The following is a 26,617-nucleotide window of genomic DNA, read 5'->3' on the forward strand; positions in this document are numbered from 1 at the left end:
TACTACTTTACTGTTTTTAAGATGGCTGCTCTGCTTTCTGTGATATGAGTGTTTTAAGTTGTAAAAGTAAAAAATAAGCTACTTATTGAACCATATTGATACCCATGTGAAAATCTATGCCTAATTCTACTTAAATTACATTATAATTCTGTCTTCATAAAGATTCTCTGAACTGTTTTTGTGTTTGTTTCCAGGCTATATAAATGAAGCTTGAGATTCTTCTGTGGGAATATATCATTCTTCCAAGTGTACTGGCATTTGCATTCATCTTCTAAATCCTGAGCCACTTGTTTTATGTCACCCGTACTGTAAATCCCTATTGTACTATTGAATGTTATGCCATAAACTACTGTACAGAATATTTTGCAATCAGGGCACTGCCTCTTAAATACCACTGTTCAACGCTTGAATTAAAACGGTTTTTGTTTTTTACTTTTTTACACCGGGCTTTTTACCTTACATCACAATGTATAAATTAGATTAACAGTCTTTGCCTAGCAATCCTCTGACAACTGGTCAAGTTCTTATCTTAAATTGTTGATTTGTGTTAAACATAGTACATACACGTTTACATAAAAATGCATTTTGTATACAGAGACTTTTGTATATACATTTTTCTTAAGACTTAAGTGTTTAGTTAAAATTTTAATCTTGTATAGTGCTCTTCACAAATGAATTTACCAGCATGATCAATGTTGCTATTTGATGCTCTTGAACGATCACTTTGGACTAAATTTGAATTGCAATGGGATCCACAGTGTCTCTTTGTGTCTCTGAAAACTTCAGTTGCAGTTTCGTTTTGCTTCCTCTCTTTTTTTAATTATTTAATATTTAGTGGGTTTCGCAGTGTAGACCTAAAAGGGAATATTTTGGAGAAGTTTGTTTTGGAACTCTGGGTGGGAGGGTTGGGAGTGTCCGTGATGCATAATATAGTGCAAAAGCTAAGCTTTCTACAGTTCAGTAGTACTCAAAAAGAGCATGAGAAATGCCATATGTGGGTGATTTTTAGAATGCTTTATGTTTTTTGCCTCCCTTTTCCTCATTCGCACTCACTTCTGTGATGTTCTTAATAGCACCACTGTTAAGCTGTGACTCTTTCAGGGGGCAGCAATATTATTTTTTGCTAAATAATTTAAAAACATGATTTCTAATACTGAAACTCAAATGTGTTTCACAATTGGAGTTAACATTTCTACTACTAGAGTTACTGCCTTGAATTTAGGCATACAGTTGCATTGCTGAATTAATTAATAGCAGAATTCATCAACAAGGCCCAAAAGTATCTCTGTTACTAGAGTAAAACGTTAAGGTGGGTGAATTAATTACGTATATTGATCTAAAATATTGTCTCTTCATATATCAGTATTGTTGACTTTGTTTCCAACAAGTTTCATTGGCTTGAAGTAGGGGTAATTCTGTCAGTCATGTAATTGTTAAGACATGCTGAAAAGCAATACCAGTCTTTAACCTGGAATAACCTTAACTTTTTCATTTTTAGGTCATAAATGGAAACATTTCTAATTGCCAGTATGTAGCATATGTGTATATGTAATGTTCAGAACTGCAGATTTTTAAAAGTTTCTATTTTTAATTTGAGAAAATTCCCAGTTTCCCAGTTCATTTAAATAAAAAAGAAGTTGCTTAACTACCTGATGTTTGATTCTCAATTGTTTTGTTGCGTAGACCTGTCTCAGAAGAGTTAACTTCTTATGAAAATTATTTTTCTTACTGTGATTAAATGTTTCTGCTATGTTTGATTTCTATTAATGACTTTAGCTTAAGCAACACAAGAGACTAAGAATTGGAGCAGGAAGAACTGAAAGAATATTGAGTGGGGGTGCTTCCAACTTCCATAGAGGTTATGCAGAGATAGAAGGATTCCAGCTAATGAGTTGTAGAGGATACCCACATAATCTGCAAGTGCTGAAGGTGTTACCACTTGCCTGGTGTTATTGGTTCTGTAGCAGTGACAGCAGAATTAAATGTTTGCCGGTTCTTCTGCTCCTGCAGTTCACTGCTGGCATCCTGACTTAACTTGTAAAAGGACAGTTGTTTTCCACTGATACAACAGACCATGAGCTGTTTCATGTGATGCAGAGGCAGACAGGGGACACACATGCCAGATGGGAGCAAGACAAACACTGAGCATTAACATATTAACTGTAATACATAAATATACCAGTGCCTTTGGTATTTGTCCTTGTAGTCTGTTTTGTTACCATGATTGCACTTTAAAAACTTTCAGAACAAGAGATCTGAAATTGGTATAAAGTAACTTTTAAGTAGTTTTGAACTCTTTAACAATTATTAGAACAAGAGAGATGAATGGCTTTAGTTTCTAACCTAGGAACTGTCAGTGCTGTTATGCATAACCAAGTGTAAATAATACATTTGTTTGTCAAATATTAATAGTTATTTGACTGCTTGCAGTAGGGATTTGAAATTCATGATATGAAGCGTGAGGTAGGCAACAAGATTCTTCTGGCTGGCTGGATGATGGGTGAGAAGACCTCCAGAAAACAATAGAAGAGTGACTTGTGAATCTGAAGTAGGTTTGTACCATTGCTGTTTCTCCTAAAACTTTTGAGACTCCTAAGGCTGGAGAGGCATGCCACTGTCCTTTCAAAGAGACAGGGGGAGCAAATGGCAGGAAGCTAGAAACGAGACCTCTACTAAAAAAGTGATTAAAATCGCCTTAGAGAGGAGATGGAAAGAAAGCTATGTTGTTCTCTCTAACAAATGGTGCTTAGTCATGGGGAACTTCATGGCACGTTCACTGGAAGAATGAGGTTCAGGCTGCCCAAAATGGCTGTACCAAGTGGTTCCATCTTGAAGCAGACAACTCCCAGACAAGCTGGGATGCCACAGCAGCCAGGGACTCTACTGTCAAGTATTAGAGAAGCGCTTTTTGCAATTTTCTGTTCTGCTTCACTGTGTTAAATGAATGGTTTTGCCTTGTTATTTTCTTTACCAATACCTATTGAACTGCTAGGTATACAAAATGGTGTTCTATTCCATTGTGTATGGCCATTCTTATACCCAGGGTTTCTAGCACCCCAGTTATTCAAGGCTACTTAAATTATATGCTCACCATTCCAGAAGCTGTTCAGGTCAGACTTGGTGTATCATACATGTCTGCTGGGGTTTTATTAGCCAGAAATGTACTGTGGCTTGCAGAAGTGTGGAAGGGATTCTTCTCATCACCTCCTGGATGCCAAGACGGTTACCATGATTTTCCTTAGCTCTGCTTTTACTTGCTGTAGCAGAAACTGCTAGTACAGGACTCTGCAGTAATATATTTCTGTTCTCTTGCTTTTGTTTTATGGCAGTTTTACAGCTCATTTATTATGAACAGGAAAATATCTATTTAGAAAAAAAGTGGAAGGTGATAAAACACAAATATCTGATATACTCTGAGGTCTCTTCCCTGCTGCTGAGACCCATGATAAGCTAGCTCTGTTGTCTTGCTCCGTTGGCTGAAAACAGCCCATGGTGTGACAATGATGATACACTTCCAGATGTCTGGTTCATGTTTAGGCCTGTAATACCTTATTTTGCTAAACCTTTATTCCTTAACATGCTTGAAAACTGCAAGTCTAAAAATCCTTCACAGCTCAAAGAACGTGCAGTTGACTCTTCAATGTGTCCCCACTGTACTGACATGTGTCATGTGCTGATGAAGTGTTAACGTTGGATCCTTACTGTACAAATCCACAGAAAACCCATTCGACAAATCAGCCTTTATTAGTAAGACACATTTTAATCACCCAGATGTAGCGGCATAGATTGCTTTGGCACTTTTAATCTTTTTTTACTTCAATATGGTCTTACAAGCTCTGGCATGAAGATAGCTGGCTATAAAGCAGCTGGAGAATGGGAAATATCTGTTCAAATCAAATATGACACGTTCATCCTGGATAGGAATGTGCTTCTCAGTTATGCAACTATCACTTTATATTTAACTGCATTTACAAGGTTTGTCCTGTTACCTTCTTGGGAGTTCACAGGTTATTTGACACTCCCTCAGGCTATAAATTATGGCACATGCTTACTGAAGTGTGATTTATTATTTTTATTTAAAAAAAATTAACCTTCCATCCCATGTTCCGCTGGTAAGAGGCTCCTTTGTGCACCAAGCCTTTAAATTGTGAGCAGCCACTTACTGCTTTCACTTATTTTGGATCGTGTTGCTCAAGGATCTCAGTCGCCTCTTCTCACCATGAAGAGTTTTGCTCTTCTTTTCCTAGTAGTGATCTGTGGCATGGGAGGATTGGGACAGAAGTTGAAGCCAAAGAAAAGAAGCAGTGGTGAAGTAATCAATTTTCGGACTAAAACCAAAGATGTTTGCACAATGAGCATGAGTGGGGATGAGGAGATGAAACTTAGAATTGAATGCAAAAGCCAAGGCATGACCTACTGGTGTGAATTCACTGGCAAGCCATCAGTTTGTCGTGCTTTCAGAAACAACCCAAAGATTTACTGGAACCAGATCGCCATGGAACTTAGAAAGCTCCCACACGCCTGTGAATCCACACAAGTGTTGAAGATCACCATGTGCCAAAAGGCTCCCTCAGCAGCTCTCATGAAGCAAATAGCTGCTGGTATGGAACCAGAAGATGCAGCAAACCAGGTCAAATCAGTCCAGAAAACTTCCACTTCTGGAAGGGGAGCAGGGAAAAGCTCTATTAAGAAAATATTAAAACCTCCAATACTACCTCTTATAAAACCAACCCAGCGTAGTCAAGGGTCTGAAAATGAAACAGAAGCAATGAAGCTGGCCCGGGAACATTGCTGGGAATCCCTGCATGGTTTCTGCTCCTACATTATTGGAATCTTCAGAGGTTAAGGGTTCACTTCAGGTAAAACTCCCGCCTTGAAGCACAGCAGAATACACCTAAGCATAATCCTGTTGTAATTTTGTTTAATTTTGATCCTGGAGGTCTTTCGGTGGTGGGGAGGGAGGTTCTAGGCTCATTTACTAAAATTTAACATGGCAAACACTGTACTGTGGCTTCTTAGGGGCTGGACAACTTAAACTCCAGTGATGGTTACTAGTTAAGGACTCTCTCACAGCCTCCTGTGGGGTCTTCAGTATGTACTGAGATGTTTGTTCTATCTATTATTAACTCTATGGTATTTCAGTCCTACCTGTTTGAATTGGGCTTGTTTTCTGCCTTCTGTTGTTCCTTCCCTCTTGTGCTGACTTTCGTATTTAAGCCAGTGAAGTAAGCTAAATAACAAATGCATCAGCTAGAACAATTTAAACCTATGTTCAGGAATTCAGAGGATAAAGCTTGTTCATCACAATGGCTAGTTAATAGTTAACAATTTTCATTTTAAGAAGTAGTTCTTAAGCAACTGAAAGAAATGAGTAAAACCAAATGGACTGGCTTGGTTTGAGAGTCTGTGAGTTTCTGTGGAGACAATAGGGGATTGCATGCAGGCGCTTGTCTGGCACATCTCAGGTTTTCATCCAGGATTTAAAAAGGCAAAGCCCTTGCAGAAGTGATTGGTTTTATATCCGCTTCCATTTCAGCTCAGGAACTGGGTGGCTGAATCTGGCACAATTTTGACAGAAATGGGAATAGATGCAGCATGAACCAGCAAGTGTTTAGGCTGCTGCTGATCTTCCCTGTGCTTGATACAGCAAAGTGAATAATCTTTTCTTCTTTGTTTTGCAGAGCAAAATTCTTACAGCCGAAGAAGGGCCCTTGCTGTAGTTTAATAATTTAGATGTAAGAATTTTGGTTTAAAAATGAGTCATCTCTGTAAATCTTGTAGCTTTTTCTTCTTTTTGCACCCCTAAAATGAAACTTAGGACAGCCCTGAAAAATGCACGAAGCTGGAGTGACTGTACTTAAAGTGTTTGGATGAACTGACTGTTCCTAGGTCTGTTACACACTAAGGTGTACAGAGCTTATGTAACCAAGGTTCCACTTCAGGAGTGCTGAACTTGAATAGGTTTTTGTTTGTGCTGATTCTGTTCAATGTGTTGGAGATGAAAGCTGTAAATGATGCTACAGTTATTACAAGCAATAAAATGTATAAAAACATACTCAGTGTGCTTTCTTACAATTTTAAATGGTGCTACTTGCATAAAGTCATGGTATTTGATGCTTGTTTCTTAAGAGATTACTGGTGTAATGTGTAAGAGAAGTTACAAGCCTGAGTCATTACTTTCCGACTGTGAACGTGTTTTCATTAATATTAATATTTTCAGTGTTACTACATTTATATTGCAGTGATAAGTTACCAACAGCAGGGAGGAAGGATTGGAGAAATAGAAGAATAATGTAAGAATACGTTTCCAAACATAGCGGATCAGAAGTGTTGGTCTGTGATGCATCTGCAGAGTTCACTGTTACTAGCATCTGTTAGTGGAAATAGTACTGTTTGGGTTCAGTAAACATTCTGAAAAGTAATTCATATCTATTCACTTGGGCACTTGCATAAATCTCATCAAAACACAAAGCAGACCTAATAGCCTGTTGTCAGTGATTTATATTCAGTTTATTTTCAAGAGTAATCCCTTCTGTTCCCAAGGGAGCTTCACAGCAGGGATATAACTGGAAAAACTTCATAGCACAGAAATTAGTGGTGCTCTACTTACTGTTAACAGTTTCTGCAGGGCGTTACACTGAAGTACTTCTCCAGTTTTACTCACAGATTTGTAATTCTCACTTGATAATCCCAGATTGTAATTGTCTAATCGCTCAACTTTGTACCTTATACCAAAACTGGAATAATTTTCTGTTCCCAAACCTCTTGAAAAGATGATAGGCAAAGGAACAGCAAGCAGTGAACACGGGATCAGTGCAGAAATAGAGCTTGGCTGCTGCTAACATGCACACTCAAGTCTGTATTTCTGTCAGCCTTAAATCTAACGTGGTTAATCTTCATTTATAACTTCAGTGGATAAGCCTTGCCAGGCTCTTGTGCAGTGAGTATATAAAAAATGTAGCAGTACACCTATTCAGTTATTTGTTGTAGAAATTAATGTAGGCCATTTGCAAACTTCAATTACATTCATCAGCTACAATGGGAACTGTTTGGAAACACTAAGGGGAGTGTCCTGGGTTGAGCAGCAGCAGTCATTTTTCTCCTTCTTAGGAGCTAGTACAGTGCTGTGTTTTGATCTTTTGGCCTTGGAACAGCGCTGATAACGCCGATGTTTTCAGTTGCTGCTCGAATGTTTGGTCTGGCCAAGGACTTTGTGAGCCTCATGCTCTGCCAGGGAGGAGGGGAGGCCGGGAGGAAGCAGAGACAGGACACCTGACCCAAACTAGCCAAAGAGGTATTCCATACCACAGCACGTCATGCCCAGGATGTAACTTGGAGTGACCCAGAAGGGTTGGGACTGGAGGGTTGGAGGAGGTATCGGTCGGTGCTCTGCTGGGGGGAGTGGGGTGAGTTATTGGTCGGCTGGTGTTGAGGTGTTGTATTCTTTCCTCTTGTTATTTCCTTTAGCATTATTATTATTGGTGGTAGCAGTAGTGATTTGTGTTATACCTTAGTTACTAAACTGTTCTTATCTCAACCCGTGGGAGTTGCATTCTTTTTGATTCTCCTCTCCGTCCCTCCAGAAGCAGGGGGAGGGCAAGAAGGGGGGGAGTGAGTAAAAGAGGTTTGTGGTTGGGTTTAAACCACGACAGGGAGGTTGAGGGTTTTCTTGGGATGTGCTTTTAAAACATTTTAAAACTTTTCTTGTCTGATGCCTATCAACTCTGGAGAGTGACTGTTTTGCGATAGTATCCACTACAACAGTAATGCCCTCAAAAATGAGACAGTGCTTTGCGTTTAGAGAAGAAGTCTGGGAGAATCCATCACCCACTTTACTGATAGCAGCAGAAAAGAGAAGGTTTCATTGGTTTACTAACAGAAGACTCTTTTATGCATATGCAGAGCACAGAAAGCAAAGTTGTCTGACACTTGTAGAACTCTTGATGATACAGTCTTTAATACGTGCCCATTGTTGATTCCACTTAGCAGAGGTCAAAACTGCTAGTGCACAATTTCCTGGGGAACTCTTATTTCACTAGAGCAGAGCTCTGCTACACAGGGTTCTGCACTTGGCACTCTGTAGTCTGAAATGACCACCTGGAGCTTCACTGTTGAAACCAGAAATCAAACAGACTCGCACCGAAGGCCCCTCCTTCATGAAATACTTTTTGTAAAACATTCAGGGTCCAAAATATAAGCACTAAATTTTTCAAATAGGTTAAGGTTTTGGTACCGAAGTGAACTTCTTGCATAGGTGCAATTTGAATGCTTAGTTACCAAAAGGTTATGTATTGTATTAATGCTCAGAGAAATGCAGCTATATTTAGAATGGATTTGAACACTTCAGAGGGAAAAGCAGTGTATTTTATTCAAGTCAAAGATCTTTCTGACACAAGTTCTTTACTGTGAGGGTGGTGAGGCACTGGAACGGGTTGCCAAAGGAAGTTATGAATGCTCCATCCCTGGCAGTGTTCAAGGCCAGGCTGGACAGAGCTTTGGGTGACATGGTTTAGTGTGAGGTGTCCCTGCCTGTGCCAGGGGGGTTGGAACTGCATGATCTTAAGGTCCTTTCCAACCCAAACCGTTCTATGATTCTATGATGCGTGACTTGGACTGCATTTCATTAGGCAATACTATGCACCCTCAGCAAGTCAGTTTAATGATCTTACTTTAAAAATGCTTAAAATCTGGCTGATAGGTGAAGTCCCCAACCTTAGTTGTAACAGCGCTGTGAGTGTATCAGCTACATTACTATTTGATTGTGTTTAGCATGAGAAACATACAGTTATGACACTTCAGTAACCTTCTTGGTATGAAAGTGCTGTTCGTTAATGAAAGGAAGAATTGAGAGGTGTTTGTGGTGAGTCTAATGCAACCTTCAAGTACCTCATGCATGAATGAAACCTGCTGTTCCATTCATTTTAGTTTAACCTGTTAGTCCCCATATACGTAAGCACCTCAGGAAAGCCACTCAAGTTGGAGGTAGAATTTGTCTTTATTTATTTGACAGGAACAGCAGGCAAAAACATTTGTCTGGATTCCTGCAGCCAGGGAGCCCCGATACCCAGGCCTGCTGCTTCTGCTGCTAATTTGGTGCAGTGTGAGGTAGTCCACCTCCTTCAAGAGCCTCATGTTTAGGTTCCCACAGAGGCATCATGAATATTCACCATTTCGACAAGGTAAGTCTCAAAGAAAAGTAGAATTATGCATTTGGAGAACCTGTGGGTAAAAGGATGTGCATGTAACACACATAGTTAAGATCCAAGAAAGACTGGAGTGAATGTAAGTGAAAAGCCACCAGAATAGTCAGGACTGGAGCACACTCCTGTGAGGAAAGGCCATGGGGATGGGTCTTGTTCAGCCTGGAGAAGGCTTTAGCGGGGGACTATAGCTACCCCCTAATATGTATGAGGAGGCTATAGAGAATATGTCTTCACATATATATATAGCTCTATATATATATATAGAATATAGCTCTTCACTGGCTTTTGTGATAGGAGAAAAAGAAATTGTGGTTGCAACTTGATACAGGTGGGGTTCTGACTTGGTGTGAGGGAAAGCATTTACTGTGAGGAGGATAAATACATGAACAGGCTCCCCAGAGTGGCTCTGAAATCTCCGTCTGTGGAGTTTTTCAGGACCAACTAGACATAGTTTAAGTAGCATAGTCTGAATTCACTGTGACCCTGCTTCAAAGAGAAGGTTGGACTACAAACCTCACAAGATGCCTTCTGGCCTGAATGATTATGTGGTTTACAGTGGAAACATAGAAGAAAGGTTCTTCTATGTTTAATTTGTATAATTCTATGGTTAATTTTGCATAACCAAAAGTTCTGGTGATTTAATAATGAACATTTCTGTTAGTTTCCATGTCTCCTCAGAGTATGAAAAATGCTCTTGTATGATCTTCTATCAAACAAGAGAGACAATTTTCTTAAGAATCTTCTGATGGCGGATCCATCATTAAGTCGAGTGCATCATCTTGGATAACTTCGTGTTCAGTAGCACTGTCTTTTGATACCTATTTTCATTTAGCCTGGTTTCGGCAGCAGAGGAAAATAACAAGAAATTCAGGTGTGAAGGAACACTGAGCATCAGGTCTGTTTGCCCTAAAATCAAGTACCCAAAACTAAGAAAATCACCATCTGCAGTGTGTAAAGTAGACCAAATGCACATGTCAATCATAACATTTAGTCTGCCCGTAAATCATCTCAACTATGCAGTAGTGCACTCTGGTGTTTTCTGAGAGAATTGTTAGGTGTGTTATCTGGTTATTTTTGCATGGTTTGCCGTCTTATGTTTCGCATTCTTGATTTCAGTAGGTGTAGTTGATGGATTGGATTATAGGGACAGAGGTCTTCCACAAAAATAAGAAGACAAAGGAAAAGCTAAAATTTCCCAAAGCTGTCCATTGCCATTCCTTCTTTTTCAGGAACTTTATGATTGTTGTTTTCTTTTTTCTGCTTCTGTTGCTGTTACTTTTCCCAATCTCTGCTTTCTTCTCTTGAAAGGAGTCAGATGCAACACATGAGGTTTCTTTTGGCTCTCAAACAAGAGAATTGTTCTCATCTGTTCTCACAGATCATTTTAGAATTACAGTATGTGATATATATACAAAAACAGGAATAAGAAAGCAAAGTGGAAGAGATGCAGTTAGTTAGTATGGTAACAAGACATTGGTGTTACCTCATGAGCACTTCGTAGTAGATGTGCTGAGAATCTGTTTATTTCACTTTCACATCTTGTATACGAAGTTAACTGCACAAGCATTAGGCCGGAGGCCAGGTGCTGAATTTCCTAAGTAGCTATAACACAGTATCAATAGAGCAAGAGAAACACAAAGCTGGTGCCTGATGCAGAGTGCAAGTCCATGTTCCATCCTCACCTCCCTCAAAAGCTGTTTGCATAACCAGCAGCTCGCTGTAGGCATGCATCCCGTGGTATGCTGCTGCCTTACAATGAGCCTTACAATGCTCGTAGTCATGAGGGAAACAGAGGTGTGCCTTCAGGTCTGCTGGCTGCAGATGTAGAAAACTGCATGATTCTGTCGCTACTGCTGCCATCCATAAAAATTAATGTGAAATGGTGAAATAGGTTGCCCCTGTATTTGTCTTACCAGCGTTATGTGCCGTGTGCGGGGGCCCTCCTCACAAATGCTGCTGGAATAAAATGAGGAACTCGCCTAGGAACATAAGAGGGACAGAGACTTCCCGCCAAAGGAAATGGTGAGCAGAATTTGGCTCCAAACTCTGCCAGAGGGGCCTCACCACTGCCTCTGCCAAAATCCTTATTGGCAGACAGGCAGGAGTGCAGCCCACCGTTCTTACCTCTCAACCCCCTTCAAGGAAGGCACAGGCTGTATGGGTGCTGTCACCAAGGCACTAAGATGATCCTGTCTTCTGTACTCCAGAAAGTTAACACTTTAACTTAAGGACATGGAGCTGTTGGAGCAAGTCCAGAGGAGGCCAGGAGAATGGTAAGGAGGCTGGAGCACCTCCCGTATGATGTCAGGGTAAGAAAGTTGGGGCTGTTCAGCCTGGAGAAGAGAAGGCTGCGTGGAGACCTCATAGCAGCCTTCCGGTATCTGAAGGGGACCTACAAGTGTATCAGAGAGGAGCTCTTCATCAGGGATTGTAGCGATAGGACAAGGGGTGATGGGTTTAAACTTAACCAGGGAAAGTTCAGGTTAGATAGAAGGAAATTCTTTCCTGTTAGGGTGGTGAGGCACTGGAATGGGTTGCCCAGGGAGGTTGTGAGTGATCCATCCCTGGCAGTGTTCAAGGCCAGGTTGGATGAAGCCTTGGGTGGGATGGTTTAGTGTGAGGTGTCCCTGCCCATGGCAGGTGGGCTGGAACTAGATGGTCTTAAGGTCCTTTCCAACCTTGACCATTCAATGATTCTAACATGGGAATCCACAAATTCATGTGTGCAGGTGGGGAAGGTTATCTAGTGCCCTTGCTATAACATGGGAGACCTGGTCTGTGAGGGAAGGTGACAGGAGAAAGCATGGAGAAGAGTTTTCATGTCTGTGTGCCAAAAGTGTTGCTTGAGACCACCAACGCTCTTTGATGCCTCAGATGAGCATCGTTGAAGCTGGGGGTCAAGTTTTTGAGCAGCGCCTGTTTTTGCATGGGGAAAAAGTTGCATGGCCCCTGTGAGGGTCACCTCCTGAGTGAGGTGTCCATGGCCCCAGTGTGTGCTCCTGTGTGGCAGGGCCATGTAGCAGTGCTGGCGTTGGGCTGGGGCTCTGGGCGATGCTGAGGAGGCTGGTTTGCAGATACAGGCATTTTGACTGCTCTGCAGAATGCAGGCATTCTGGCTCCCAGTCCAGCTGGGAGCAGCAGTGCTCAGGGAGGTGTAGCTGGCAGGACCCTGCCAGGGGCTGCAGCCGGAGTGGGATGGACACCGATGTCATTCACGTCATGTTGGTGAACTCAGGCCATGGAATGGTGGGTTTGCCCAGGGGTGCATGCTGGAGCAGGCTCTGGAGACATGGTTCAACAGACAAGATCTCCATCTTTCCCCAACACCTGCCTCGAACACTCTGTCCGCCTAACCTGTCCTGCTCCACTTCGTCTTATCAGGAAGATGTTCCAAGATCTGTTGTTAAAATCCATCCCTAGAAATCTGTATTTTGTCTGCCATGAAGGCAGGCTACACCGGCATGGCAGGAGATGTTTTTCACAGGATACCAGACCAGAAGAGGTAAGAGCCATGGAGTAGCATCAACAAGGAACATCACCCGTAGCCATCTGCTTCCCCTTGCCTTTTCGGGCCTGAAGTCTTTTGCGCAGTTGGAATCAATTCAAAAACCTTTGGGTTTGTTTCATACTGATCACATGGCGTCTGGACATCTTCTTGGCTCAGGGTGAGTTAACAACTGAAAAAAATCAGAAACAGTTTTCCTTCAGCTTAGGGAGCTATAAAACTTTTTATTGAACGCTAAATATTTCACATCAGCAGCAGCAGTGTCCTTCAGCAGGAACGTACTTCAAATGAAATCCAACAGATAAATCACAGGGATCTGATGGAACAGGCAAACTTGTTTTTTCTTCCTCACTATTAATCTTTCTGTTCTGGGGGGAGGATTGTGTTAGAAGTGTTTATTACTTGGAAAGAATCCGGTATCCAAAACTAAATAGTACCTTAAATCCTTACCACCAGATGAATTATTCTATTGGATGTATCATGCCCCTTTTTAAACATCTACGTGTTTGTTGAACTCCAGTAGCAAAGAGCAGTACCGGACTCCTTTGCAGACTCAGCAACATTTACATGAGCAAGGGAAATACATTGTCAAGCACTAGAAAGTGGTGTACAAAACTGCTTTTAGCATCTGTGAGAAGAAAGGCACTCTGTAAATGTGTAAGAAAGAGGAAGAAATCCATCTGAGAAGGGAATCCTCAGGTAGTTAATTTGCACATCGTCATCGTGTCTTTGTTTTATCTTGTGTTCACCTGGAAGTTAATGTAATGAAAATAAACCTTGCTATTTAAAAAGACATATAACAGTGTAACTGCTAGTGTGCCTTCTACAACAGCTTTGTGTAAGCGCATCACACTTGTCAGCCTGTAAAGCTGGAAAGGGAAACTGAATACATCAGGAATATCGAACTCAGCTAGAAGTTAGCTTCTCGGTTGTAGAAGTTGTTTAATATTATAAGACATTTTTTTCCATATTGCATAGATTTGTACATTTCTTCATAGCAGACCTCATAGCAGCCTTCCAGTATCTGAAGGGGGCTTATAAAGATGCTGGGGAGGGACTATTCATGAGGGACTGTAGTGACAGGACAAGGGGTAACAGGTTAAAACTTAAACAGGGGAAGTTTAGATTGGATATAAGGAGGAAATTCTTTCCTGTTAGGGTGGTGAGGCTCTGGAATTGGTTGCCCAGGGAGGTTGTGAGTGCTCCATCCCTGGCGGTGTTCAAGGCCAGGTTGGATGAAGCCTTGTGTGGGACGGTTTAGTGTGAAGTGTCCCTGCCCATGGCAGGGGGGTTGGAACTGGATGATCTTGAGGTCCTTTCCAACCCTAACTATTCTATGATTCTATGATTTCAGGATGTTTACGAAAGAAATACAAAGGTAACTTCCTTGCATCTCTCTGACATAGACTGTCATGACCCACCCTCAAAAGGTTAGGAAAGAGCGTGTGAGGGGACCCCTGGCACGGGTGTTTTGACAGAAGCTGCTCTGTTCAACAGGGCTAGGTATGCATTTAACAAAACCAAAATTTAACACGAGTACACGCATGGGAACAAAGTCTGTCCCTCACATGCCCCACCCTGGGACCTTGAGCATCCACGGGGGGCTCCCAAACAGCCCCTGCAGGACCTTCAGACCCCACTTTTCCTGTGGCTGTCTCTGAACCTCAGCCCCACAGAGCCCCTGGCTGCGAGATGGAAATGGCCTAAGGAGCGATGGGGCTGTGGGGTGCTGGGAGAAGAGACCGGTGCGGGGGACCGGGGTGGGTCTGTGCCATCCCCGCGCCCTTGTGCTCTCTCCAGCAGGACAGGCGCACAGCTGGGGAATATCTGTCTCAGAGCCTGCCATACCCGCAGAACGCTCAGGTCGCCGTGCCAGCGGCACCGGTGAGCCGCAGCCCTTGCGGTCCCACTTCTGGCAGCCTGGCCCCAGCCCCAGCTGCTGCGCTGACGGCGAGGAGCAGCCCTGTGCGGGCAGAGTCCCGACTGCCCCATGCAGGGCCTGTGCAGCCAGGGGCTCTGCGCCTCCCGCTCCACACACACACACACACACAGACCCCGGGCTCTCTGCAGCTCTGTTCTCTCCCCTTCTGTTGCAGCCCTGCGGCTTTTGCCAAGAGACAGCGACCTCCGGGTCTCATCCCTGGCAGTTCAGGCCATCTCCATCATGAGATGTGCAAGCACGTAGCCAAGACAGCGATGGAGTCTGTGGGCGCTGTGCTGCTGTCCCTCACAAGCCAGGCAGAAGTGAATCTCTACTCCAGAAAATGGTTCTTTTGGATTAAAGCTTGAACAGCAAGCCCAAGCCCACAGTGTACTTCACACGAAGCTGCTCCAGGCTGCTCTTGCCAGCTCCTTGGACAGCTGCTCACCCCCTTTTGCTCCCCTGCGTGGGATGGGGAGGAGAATCAGAAGAATGTAAAACCCACAGGTTGAAATAAGAACAGTTTAATAATTCGATTTTAGTATAATTCTATTACTCATAAAAACAGAAATAACAAAGAGGTATACATAAAACTAAAAGGGGGGAAGAAAAAAACACAACAATGAACAGCAGGGATGCTTAGTACAATAGCTCACCACCTGCTGACGGATGACCAGCCTGTCCCTGAGCAGCAATCTGTCCCTTCTGGGTAACTCCCTCTGATTTATATACTGGGCATGATATGCTGTGAATATGCCTTCAGCTAGTTCGGGTCAGGCATCCTGTTTCTGCTCTCTTGGCTCCTTGTGCCCCTCCTCACTGGCAGAGCTTGAGACACAGAAAAGTCCTTGGTTAAGGTGAGCGCTGCTTGTAGGAATGGGACCTGAGGCCATGAAATATGTGGCGAAGGGATAAACGAGGTGTGTTAGTTGCAGCCCCCTGGAGGGGATGACGGGCTGCTCAGTGGGGTGGAAGAGGGAGTGATGTGAATGATTCATGGTTCTGTTCCCAAGTCCCACAGCCCCGGAGCAGCCTGACCAAAGGTAATTGAAACTCTTCTTAGCTCTCATTTACAGATAATAATTCCCCACCCCTCCTCTTCCCTCCCCGTTTGTGATGGCAGCAATAGGTAATTTGACCGCGGCCTTATCTCCACTTCTCAGAAGTATAAATTGGGCATTTGAACTGCTCCATGGGAGAGGATGAGAATACGGCCCCACTCTGCAGACAAGTCGACGGGCTCGCTCCTCTCTCCTCCGCAAAGCAGGGATGCCTCTTGGGCAAAATTTATGCCTCTGACTAGGTGGGAACTACCTTAAATGAATTAGCAATTGTTTTCTTCATCTAGATGAGCTCAATCCTTGGTGAGCTTTGGATTTTAGCACTAGCACAGTTAGTGAATGCATCAACAGCAATTCGAATCTGTGTTTCTGTTGCTTCAATAAACCGCACTATTCATGAATCCAGAGTCATGACAGTTCTTATTGATCGTGACTGGTGACTGACTACACTCTTAATAAGCACTACTGAACAACAACAGTTTGCCCCAAGCCTAGTGCTTATTAGTGTTTAATGAAGTCCTTTGGACTCTGTGATCACCAATACACGGATAATACGAGATACTGAATAATCTAGGACTCAGTTTCCAGAGGCTGTGGACAGAAAATGTGGGAAAGGATATGGGAAGGCTGTTCTTTACTCAATACGGCCTTCAGCTCTGTTCCTAACCAGTGGGTTAGTTAACCAGGATTTAGGTCCTCTTTCCAAAGTACTGGAAAAAATCCCCGAATTCCCCAATAGCATGAAGTAGGACATACATGTGAGATTCTTATACAGGCACACAGGAACAAATGGAATTAGACATGAGTAACAAAGTAGTTTGTGTAATTTATGTGGTAACAGAGAAAAAGTGATAACTTAAACTAGAACTGGAATTGTAACACCACAGCATTAGCAGAAGCATCATGATCTGCAGAACTACTGCGTTGCTTTTCACCTCGTTACAGAAAATGGGGTTTCTGGCTGAACAGGTTGAATGCCTCTAAATAATGTACTAAATAATTAGAATACTGCTAGTCCTCTGCAAACCTATTAAAAATAAGGAAAGTATTAATACCTGGTGTTTAGGACCACTGATTTCATATTTGTTACCGATCTCCACATGGAGGAGCTGTAGAGTTAGAAATGATCCAAGAAAGACACCAAGTTTGAAAGAACGATGTAGTCAGAGCATATCTTCTCTTGGTTAACTAGGCAAACCCCAAGTCTATCATAAATGTTGAAGGATGTGTGTCCTTTCAGCTTTTGGTAACCATAATGAGTTGCACTAGAACCTGGAAAGGTCAGGAAACCTTTTTCTTTGTTAATGTCTTTTATTCGCTGTATATCCAAACACGTTGATCTCAGTAAAATGAAAATGGCAGGTGAGATTTGTCCATTTTCTTTGTCCTTTCTCTGTGCCTTCAGAGACCTATGTCAGAGGTGAAAATGCTGAGAGCTACCAGTTCACAGCATAGCTGTGAAATGTACACCTATATAGGCATTCTTCTGACTTGCTGAGTTTTCAGCAGGACTCTTCAGAGCCTCTTCCATATGTGAGCTCTTGAGCCTTACAGCCCAAGTTCATTTAAATAATGCTTATACTATGTTTTAAGGATAACCCATAAAATTACAGAGGATAGACATTACGGCTAATCATGTCAATGCATGGGTCAGCCCATGATGGGTGACATGACTTGTAGAGGAATAGCTTGTGTTAGCCCAAGATTACTTTTTCCATGTAGCTGGAATAGTTTCTTCTAAAAATAGTAATCTAAATCAACAAAGGAGGTGTCATAAGTGTGACTGTGCCTTCTTGTTGTCCTTGCTGCGAAAACTTGTGGCTTAGAGGCATGGAGCAAGGCACTGTTCCTGTAGCTTGGCCATCAGTATTTCTAGCAAAGGGGAAGTTCTACACATGGACTGAACTCCCTGTTGGTTTCTTTCCAACTGGAATCCACAAAATTAAAGATTTCTATTGGTTATTTGCAGGATTGAAGTCTCTGGGGTGGTTGACCCAAGACAACAATGGAGCACCTGACAGCCACTCACCCCTCCTTTTCAGTGGGATGCAGGAGAGAATCAGAAGAGCAAAAGAGAGAACAATATGTGGGTCAAGATAAAGACAGCTTAACAAGTGAAGAGGGGGGGGAAAAAACACGAAGTGATGCAGGGACATGCATTCTACACCTCTCACAAAAAGGCTGATGCCCAGCCAGTCTCCAAGTCACAGCTATTCTGGAAAGTCTACCCCCAGTTTTACTGCTGCATGCAACATTACGTGGTAAGGAATATCCTATAGGTCCCTTTGGTCAGCTGGGGTCCTGACTCTGCCCCCTTCCAGTCTTTTGCCCACCTGCAGCCTACTCTCTGGAGAGGGGGCAGACTCAGGATCAGAGAAGGCCTTGATGCTGTTTAGCAATAGCTAAAACATCAGTGTGTTATTAGCACTGTCCTAGTCACAAATGTAAAACATAGCACCGTATGGGCTGATATAAAAACCGAATTCCATCCCAGCCAGACGCAGCACAGTCTCCTACACCATAAAGTCTGTGGTTTTCCATTCCTGGTTCCCAGTTTCCTAGGACAATTTCTTGGTTCGTGTTTCCATTTTCCCACTATATTTAAAAAGTGTACATGAAATGAGTGTTTATTTCATAGCAAGTGCTAGAAACATCTTGCTGTGCTTGGAACCAGTGCTAAACCCCACAGAATTACCAGGCACTGGTAAACTCGTAAGACTTCACACAATATACTTTCTTATGGCAGATCCGTCCAACTATAATGGAAGGGAGAAAGCAATTCAGTGCTTACTCTGTTTTGAATACATCTGTGTATATATGCACATGTATATTTACTGGTACAGCTTAATTTATTTACAGAGCAGCTTTAAACTTTATGAGAACGGGCAAAGACCAGAGCTATTACTGATATCAAAACCAGACTTTTGAAAGTCCACCTATTCTGACTAGCTCTACATTGGAGAAAAACTTGAAAAGAAGTCTAAGTTGACTTGATTTTTTAAAGTAAATTTGGAAAGACAATTGCTGTATCTGCCTTGGAAAAAATACTGTTGATCATATCAGTTCAGATCAGATGTGGTTTACAGAAGCCCAGACACAACCTCAAAACTTTGGTCAGCAGCTAGGAAAGATTGACTTTGTAATATACCACATCTTGGCCTGTACATACTCCGTCTTCAGCTCCATTCATGTTCATCCTGTATCAGTCTGCAACCACACCAAGGTGCAGTAGAATTGCACCACTGATCTAGGCAATATTTTGGATGTTCCAAACAGCACTGTAGCCTCAGGTGATCTTGGTTGCCTTCACCTCTACAGGGTCAATTGGTATTTTTGTCACCTGTAAAGGAAGTAATTCAGTGGAGACCACTGTGTATACACCAGAAAAAAACCTAGAACAAGTGCCTCGGTCTTTTAAAGTTCCCACTAGGAAAAGATATCTTTGCAAGAAGGTGGAGTAGAACTAGAAGAGGCCTGAAACTCATTTTTTACCCGTTTGCCTGTAGTAAATCTACCAGTATTGCCTTAATGCAAAGACTTTTTTTCAGCTACTCCTCTGAATAAGCATATGGGGAATTTCGTAGTGCAATGCTTTCATGAGAGATTGGGCATCCATGACAGCTGGAAGAATTTTTTGGTAAACAGCTCTGCCTATAAGAGAGTCCCTTGTGTTTTAGCAATATGAGTCTGATGATTTCATGTCATGTATCAAATTCTTCCTTCTTACAGATATGCATGACTGCCGTTACCCTGAGTGGACTCTAGTGTAATGGCAGGCAGATGTACAATAACATCTTTTTATTATCTTACTCATCTTATCTCTCTGTAAGAGAGGAATCCTTTGTCTGGTTGTGTTGCTGAAGCTTTTCTGGTCAGACAGACAGGCTCTTGCATTGCTCTAAGCTATAGATGTTTTAACAGGCTAACATGGCAATTAGTCAATAGTTGGTTCCCCTGGCTGTCAAAACAACTTGATACGTCCTGAATATAGGGAATATCTATGCTGATAAATCAAGCAGGCAGCCAGCTCAAATAAAGCTACAGGACAAAGAAATGATTGTGCTTGTACAGTCTGTAGCTGCTATTGAGGCAGACAAATGACAACTTCCATTAGAGACAAAATTTAATGAAAATACATAAAACTCTCATTCGGAGGTTAAGTACTTCCTGATATTGGAAAAATCAGTATGAAACACGCACTTCAGTATAGCATCCCTCTGTTTTACATGATTTTTCTTCCAAAAGTTTTTTTCTTCATAGAATATAGCCTTTGTCTTCAGTCAAAGCTACATCCAAAAGAAGAAAAAACTGTTACTTTTTTGGTTTTGGGTTGGGTTTGGGTTTTGGGGTTCTTTTTTGGTATTTATCAAATCCCATCTCTTCTTTGGTGACTCTGTGGCATTATCAGATGCAAATGTGCAGGGACCAAAATCTTAAGTCCTGCTTAGATTGGTGTATGTTTTCCACCAACTCTTTATCTTAGCTATCTTTATCCTGTTATCAGCATTTAACACCCTGTATAGAAGAGGGTAATCCTGTCTTTGAATTGTTCCAAAATCAAAGCAAACCTTCTTTAAGGTTGATTCCACCAACTTTCGCAATAAAATTAAGAGAGAGAAGGCATCTCAAATTCTCCTATCCCTGTTTGAAATCAGGAGGCCTCCTCCTGCCAAAGCAAAACATTCTGTAAACTCCATTTGGCATCAAAGATTTCTGTCTCCTGTATACACGTGCTCCACAGAATTTTCCTCTGTATTATCTAACGAAACAAGAGGGGTTTCCTCATCATCTCAGAAATGTGTTCCTAATGGTTGTGTTCCACCACTGGCTTGGATCTCCTTGAATTAATTAGAGACACTTACTGGAAATGCGGCTGTCTTGCCTATCAAGATAAAGCAATACTCTGCAGGCCTGAAAACAAACTCTTCCTTTTCTGACTGCGTGTGAAAGTGCATTCAATATGTAACTGGGTAATAGATTAACAGCTGCTGACTGCCAGGTATGAGCTGGGAGTCAAGAGGGTTAGATCTCTGGTGAAGATAAAATACACATTGTCAGTAATGAATTTCAGGTTATTTTAATCAAAATGTTGCCAACATAATACCAACAAGTAAATTAAGGATAGCACTGCACATAAAACCTACTGAATTTGTAGATGAAGAAAGTAATCAGTCAAACTAGGGCTACAAATGATGGATAAAATGATTAAGCTGTTAGTTTCACTCGCACATAACCACTGTATGAAGGAGAGTGTTCATTTTGGTTTTGCAGCAATTATTTAGTGACAATTAAGTGCTAATTCAGCACCTATGAAACAGAGGTCCTACTTTAACTGTGTATACTTTCTTTTCAAGGTGAAAGTTGAAGAAAACAAATGTTCTGATCATCTGATGAGGCAACTCCCAGCATTGATCATCACTGTACTGGGGTACAGTATCAATGTACACTCCATGCCCAGGTAGGTAAAGGGCATCCGTAAAACAGCAGTTCATGTCTAATTAAAACAAAACAAAAAGATATTCTGGGGACATAGCAAAAAACCTGCAGGGTATCCAGGCCAGCCTCCCCCCTCTGAGATGACACTTCACTTACCAAAATAAGTAAATCCTGGTTTACTGTGATTTTGAAATACTCTGAGTAAAGAAGGCAAGAATTCTAGCTGGACCAGGATTGATCATCTCAAAGATGTAATCGCCCATATCACTAACCACTTGACTGCAGAATTCTCTATAGAGGTTTCTACATGCTAAAGACAGGAAGAGTTAATGTTTTTTCTAGTCTGCCATGGCCTCAGGGAAGGAATATCAAAGCAGCAGAAAGGCAAATCTTCTCTCGTGCAGCCTTTTCTCTCCCTGTCCTCCCCTATTTTTATGAAGTAGGAAGGCTAGGCTGATATGTCCCATCAATAATGCTGAAGTGAGCATCAGCAGCTGAACCAAGACTGCCATTGAAACCGATTTTGCTTTGCAAAACTGTCAAAACAGTTTATTTTAGAAGTGATGAATGATGGAGGGCTTAAATATTTTCTATACATTGTGATTGATTTCACCAGTAAATGGTATTTTGTAAACAACAACAAAAAATCATTGCCACAATATCTACAAGAACATCACCTTTCTAGGTAAAGAACATCTGGAATCTCCTAGTGACTGTCTGAAAAAGTCTGTGGCAGAACTGGGACAGGAATGCCTAATTCCCCACTGTAACCCTGTTGCTCTGCATTGCAACCGTCCTCTCTTCCTTACTTGTAGACATTGTTCAGCCACAGTAGAGAGGTAGGTGTGTGCTGGTCGTTTGGTGTTGGCTGTTTGGGGCTCTCTTGTGACACGTCTGAACTGCCCTCCTAATCTGTCACAAAAAAAATCAGTTTTTACATGCTTACACAAGGCAATACGGCATAACAAAGCCATACCTGAATTAAAGCCAGAACCTGAGGTAGTGTAGCCACCACTTTGGCTTAATGCTGTTCCTAAAGTAATTAGCCCTGATTAGTAGGTCGCATAGTCGCATTAGTGCAGCTGCGCAGTTTCGAGGAACCCTGCTAAATGCTAATATTTCAGATGATTCTCTGCATGCTATGTTGTGTTAGTTTAGGATTCCTAAGCAAGATAATCCCTCTCTTACTTATCTCTTACACTGTCCTCATTCTCTTCCTGACACACAGTTAAATATTTTCTGATCCTTTAATCATTTTACCCTTATTCATGAGCCTTTGCCAGTGCTAATCACAAATCTTTCGCACTTACGGGACTGTTGTGAATAGTTTCATACTAAGTCATGCCAATTAAAGGTGCACAAGACAGATCTGATAGCTGAAGTCAATTGAAAAGCATCAAAGGTAGCTGAACACACACAGATAAGGAGATAATCCCAGCACACAGATCAGACCCCACATTCCTGTCCTGCACGCACTGCACAATTACACTTTTACTTCCTTTTTTTTGGCTTCTGGAGTGTTTTAAAGAAAGTTAACAGTCTCTTCATCACCAAACCGGTCCAGACAATGCCTTGCTTATAGCTTTGTCCCTTTTCTCTTGTTCTATTTCTGTTTGATGGGAAAGAGTCAAAGAGGAAGACCTGCCTGTATCTTACACCAATTTCTACTTTTATTGATTCTGGCATCCCACCTTTTAATCTTGTATTTCCCAAGCATATGTAACAAATGTCCCACTTACTTTTCTGCAGTAAAACCACCTTAAACAATTGAACTACAAAGTCACTAGCGGCTCTATCCATTCTCTAAGGGACACCCATTCCCAACTTGTCTAACGCTTGTTCTTTCACTGTCACCACCTTTTTCAGATTAGTATGCATTAAACATAGTCCCATAATGAAAACTCATGAGGTAACCTGCTTGTTTCCATCTGCGAAAGCTGGCAGAGAGAGGGAGGAGCATAGATCAATCCATGCTGTGCAGTTGATCCCAGCTCTTAGACCCCAGAGAATCACTAATTTTCAGGTAGTTTGAATTTGTTTCTGAGCTTTGCACTCATAACCATCTCACCATAATGGATGCTGTCCTTAATGCAGAATACTTCATAGTTATATTGATTTTTAAATGTTCTCCAGTACGTTGCTGTGACAGGAGGTAACAAAGTGTTCAAAAGGTAGTTTTGAAATGCATTGTGGAATTGTCTTAATTTCACAAAGAATCGGTGAACTCTACTACCCAAACTCTGCTAAACACAACGTGGTGCAACCTGTATCATTGCAAGATACATCCTTCAGTGCCTGGGAAAAGCTCTTGTAGAGAAGCTTAGGATCTAATAAAGTTCTTATCATTGCTCATGAAGAGGGAAGGACTTGGCCAAAGCAACATGCAAATTGCGCAAGCACACCTTGTACTCCACCAGAGCTCTTCTGGTTTTGCTGCTTTTTTAGTGCTAAGAATGAGAACTGGCACTTTCCCAAGAAGGTGTGTCAGAGGCAAACGAACGTGGCACTGGAGTATCCTACTGTGTTGTAATAGACTTGCCGGAGACCCGAAGTTGTGCCTCTGCCTTTATAAATACCACGCTGCTTTTACAACTAGCTCTCGAGTCTTTTGAAGATCAGGAGTTGCGTTTGGATATCTCCAAGCCCTGTGCAAGGTACGTCTTTTAGTTATCTTACTTCTGCACTGTTCCGCTTGCAACAGAAGGCTACTGTTACATCATTATTTATTTTAATTATATTAATTGTTGTAATTGCAACAGAACTGTAAATACTACATGATGTTCTCTAAAGGGATTTTTATGGAGAGAAAATCTCTGTGCAGGATAAGATATGAAGCGAGTCAAGTAAGAACAATGCAAGAGTAGTACCTGCTCACATCTGCTGCTATGTATCCTAGATTCTAAATTTCTGTAACTAAAGGTATTTGCAGATAGTTGAGTGCTGAAATAGGTTCCTTATTAGCATGCCTCCACATGATTTTCTGCTTTCTAACAGGGAAACTTGGCCACAGAAAGCTAAAGGTAATGCTGTTTGTTTAACAGGCAAGGCAGCAAAGAATGCATCAATAGTTACTTTTTGGCGTCTGGAAAGACTACCATCTTGTTTTTTCTACCACTAATTCTACCAGGGAATTGAAGCAATTTTCAAGATGCCTAAGATACAATTTTGCTTAACTTGAACCAAATGGTTTCCTTTCTGTGTGGCATATTTTTGAAAAATAACCAGAGGCTGAAGTCAAAATCACTTATGTGCCATTTATAAAATGGGAGATCACGGGAACCACAACTGCTTTGTATGCTGTAACTTAAGATATCCATCTGAGATGACTGACAAAACCCAGGTTCAAATTCCTTCTCTGACTGCAGAAGAGATTTTAATCAAGGTACCTTAGTCACTGGGCTGTAGCATGTCCTGGGAGTGACTAGCTTCTGTTCCACATTGCATAGATAATGAAGTAACTGCGACAGGACTTACTCCACAGCCATCTGCAGTTCTCAAAGATAATACGTAATGGTTGTAGAAACCAGGTATTATCTTAAGAAAAGACAGAGGATTTTGCTGGTAACATCTTTTTAATGGGTATAAAGAGCAGTGTAATACCATGTCTGAAATACTGCAACTGTCAAATGGAGTCCAGCATTAAGTGAATGTCTTTGTTTGTTTTGAAGGCAGATAACAAGCAACACAGAGACCATGAGGATCAAAAGCTTTGGACTTCTTTGTGTGCTGATTCTGGTCTCCCAGATGCTACTGACCAACTGTGAAAGAGAGAAGGAAAGAAAAAAGAGAAGACAAGGCATAGAAGACAGTGGAAAAAAACGAACTGAACCTAACCAAGAGAATGAAAAAGGGCGAAAATCAAGAGGAGGGAAATCATCTCCTAAAGGCAAGTTTAAAACCAAAGAAAATGCTGAATGCACCTGGGCAGTGACCGACGTGAATTCTCCTACTGTGCGTGTGGAATGCAAGCGTAGCAATGGTGAGTTCTGGTGCGAATTCTCTGGAGACCCTTCCACCTGTGCACAGTATGCAGCAAACCAGAAATCCTATTGGAAGCAAGTCTCCCGATCCCTGAGGAAGCAGAAGCAGATCTGCCAAGACCCCAAAACTGTCTTAAAATCTAAAGTATGTAGAAAAGGCCCACGAAGTGCTCATCTCAAGCTGACCCGCTCAAGCCTACTAACATCAGTGGCTCCTGCAAATGGGAACACGATGCATCACGCAACAGAAGTTGTTCAGACTCCACCAACTGTCCCTGTGACTGAAAAAAAGCCAGAACACAGCCCTGAAGACTGTGTAGAAGACATCGATTACATTGATCAGAAAAAGGTGGCTGAAGAATACTGTCCAGAAGGCTTTCTTTCTCTCTGCAACTTTTTTATCACAATGGTCCAAGACAAAAAGTGCTGAGGAAGTGTTTATAAAGCTCTGAGTCATGGAAGCCCGGTCTCATATAAGTTACTGCAAACTACAGATTTCATTCTCATGTTATATAGTGTATATAAGAAAAAAGTGAATATATTTTTCTGATTTTGTATATACACATAGTTGAAGATGTTATAGGTATTATTTGCACATAGATTGCTACACAAGTGTTACCAATAGATGTTACACCTGCTGCCCACAAGTATACAAGTAACCTCCTTGCCCCTCTTTGAGCTGTGCTAGCCAAAGTGACGAATTCAGTGCTATGCACTTCCTGGTTATGTACCATATCTTTGACATGAAAATTGTTCAGAAAAATAAACTTCAAAACATATTCAAAATGTTCTCTCTCTCTGTTTAACTTGGTTTCTCTGTAAGCGCTAAGAAAGCTTTTGTCAAAGATTGACCTCTCACAGGATGCAGGCAGTGTTGCTTATAAAGCAGTTTTTAAAAGACTTCCGCAGCTTTCTGGACTTCAGCTGTCTCAGGCAGTGTAAGCAACATTTTGTTAGGGAACTACATTATCGTTAGTTTGTTGTCATCCTGATAATGAAGGGAGACAAGATTTCCAGATTTTCTCCATAATTTTAGAGAGCTTCAGCTTTCCAGTATCATCAAGGGACGTCACCAGACTTTGCAAACTTTGGTTCTCTCTTTTCTCCTATAGTATGAAGTGCATATTACACATTTTCTGGCAGGTAAACAGAGCTGCAGAGATAAAATCACTCATATAGCTTGTACATAGGCCCAGGATCAAAACCCTTACTTGAGCAGCTAAAGCACTTGTGCTCAACATTGCCCTGCATTCTTTGGAAGTGTAGAACTCGTACATATTTTTATGTACAGATAGCACTGATACTTTTCTATTCATTGAACTTCATCAGTGTTTTTGAAAAGGAGAAATCCAAACTCTGCAAGAACAGAGATTTTAGAAAACGTAAAGCTAACTAATGACAACTGACCTTTACTAGCTTTTGAAACCCAAGCTGGAGGAAATGGAATACACAAGATGTGCTTTTCCAGTGGCTCTGGGCTAGGAAGGATGGTTTTCTACCATAGTGTTCCA

At 41.8% G+C, this 26,617-nt stretch overlaps 3 protein-coding genes across 12 annotated transcripts in view; all 3 read left to right on the top strand.

Moving 5' to 3' along the window:
- Positions 1-1,648, top strand: part of PROM1 (prominin 1) — a 66,647-nt gene extending 64,999 nt beyond the window's left edge. For all 9 annotated transcript variants that reach the window (XM_065658989.1, XM_065658951.1, XM_065658997.1 and 6 more), the window contains one exon: positions 195-1,648. In XM_065658989.1, the coding sequence (XP_065515061.1) occupies positions 195-203 (9 nt within the window). In that variant the 3' untranslated portion in view covers positions 204-1,648. The remainder of the gene's footprint in view (positions 1-194) is intronic.
- A 2,519-nt stretch (positions 1,649-4,167) lies between these two features.
- FGFBP2 (fibroblast growth factor binding protein 2) lies at positions 4,168-5,796 on the top strand. The gene is made up of 2 exons (XM_065665294.1): positions 4,168-4,859; positions 5,682-5,796. Exon 1 carries the CDS (start codon positions 4,220-4,222, stop codon positions 4,844-4,846), a length of 627 nt encoding a protein of 208 aa, XP_065521366.1. The 5' UTR covers positions 4,168-4,219; the 3' UTR covers positions 4,847-4,859; positions 5,682-5,796.
- A 17,842-nt stretch (positions 5,797-23,638) lies between these two features.
- Positions 23,639-25,893, top strand: FGFBP1 (fibroblast growth factor binding protein 1). 2 transcript variants are annotated; one of them, XM_065665295.1, is made up of 2 exons: positions 23,639-23,780; positions 24,795-25,893. In XM_065665295.1, exon 2 carries the CDS (start codon positions 24,820-24,822, stop codon positions 25,534-25,536), a length of 717 nt encoding a protein of 238 aa, XP_065521367.1. In that variant the 5' UTR covers positions 23,639-23,780; positions 24,795-24,819; the 3' UTR covers positions 25,537-25,893. The 2 variants fall into 2 exon arrangements, with proteins under 2 accessions (XP_065521367.1, XP_065521368.1); XM_065665296.1 differs by having other exon boundaries at positions 24,799-25,893.
- Positions 25,894-26,617: the final 724 nt, after the last annotated feature.

This window comes from Lathamus discolor, chromosome 1 (genome assembly GCF_037157495.1).
Source record: "Lathamus discolor isolate bLatDis1 chromosome 1, bLatDis1.hap1, whole genome shotgun sequence".
In the NCBI taxonomy this organism is placed as follows: domain Eukaryota; kingdom Metazoa; phylum Chordata; class Aves; order Psittaciformes; family Psittacidae; genus Lathamus; species Lathamus discolor.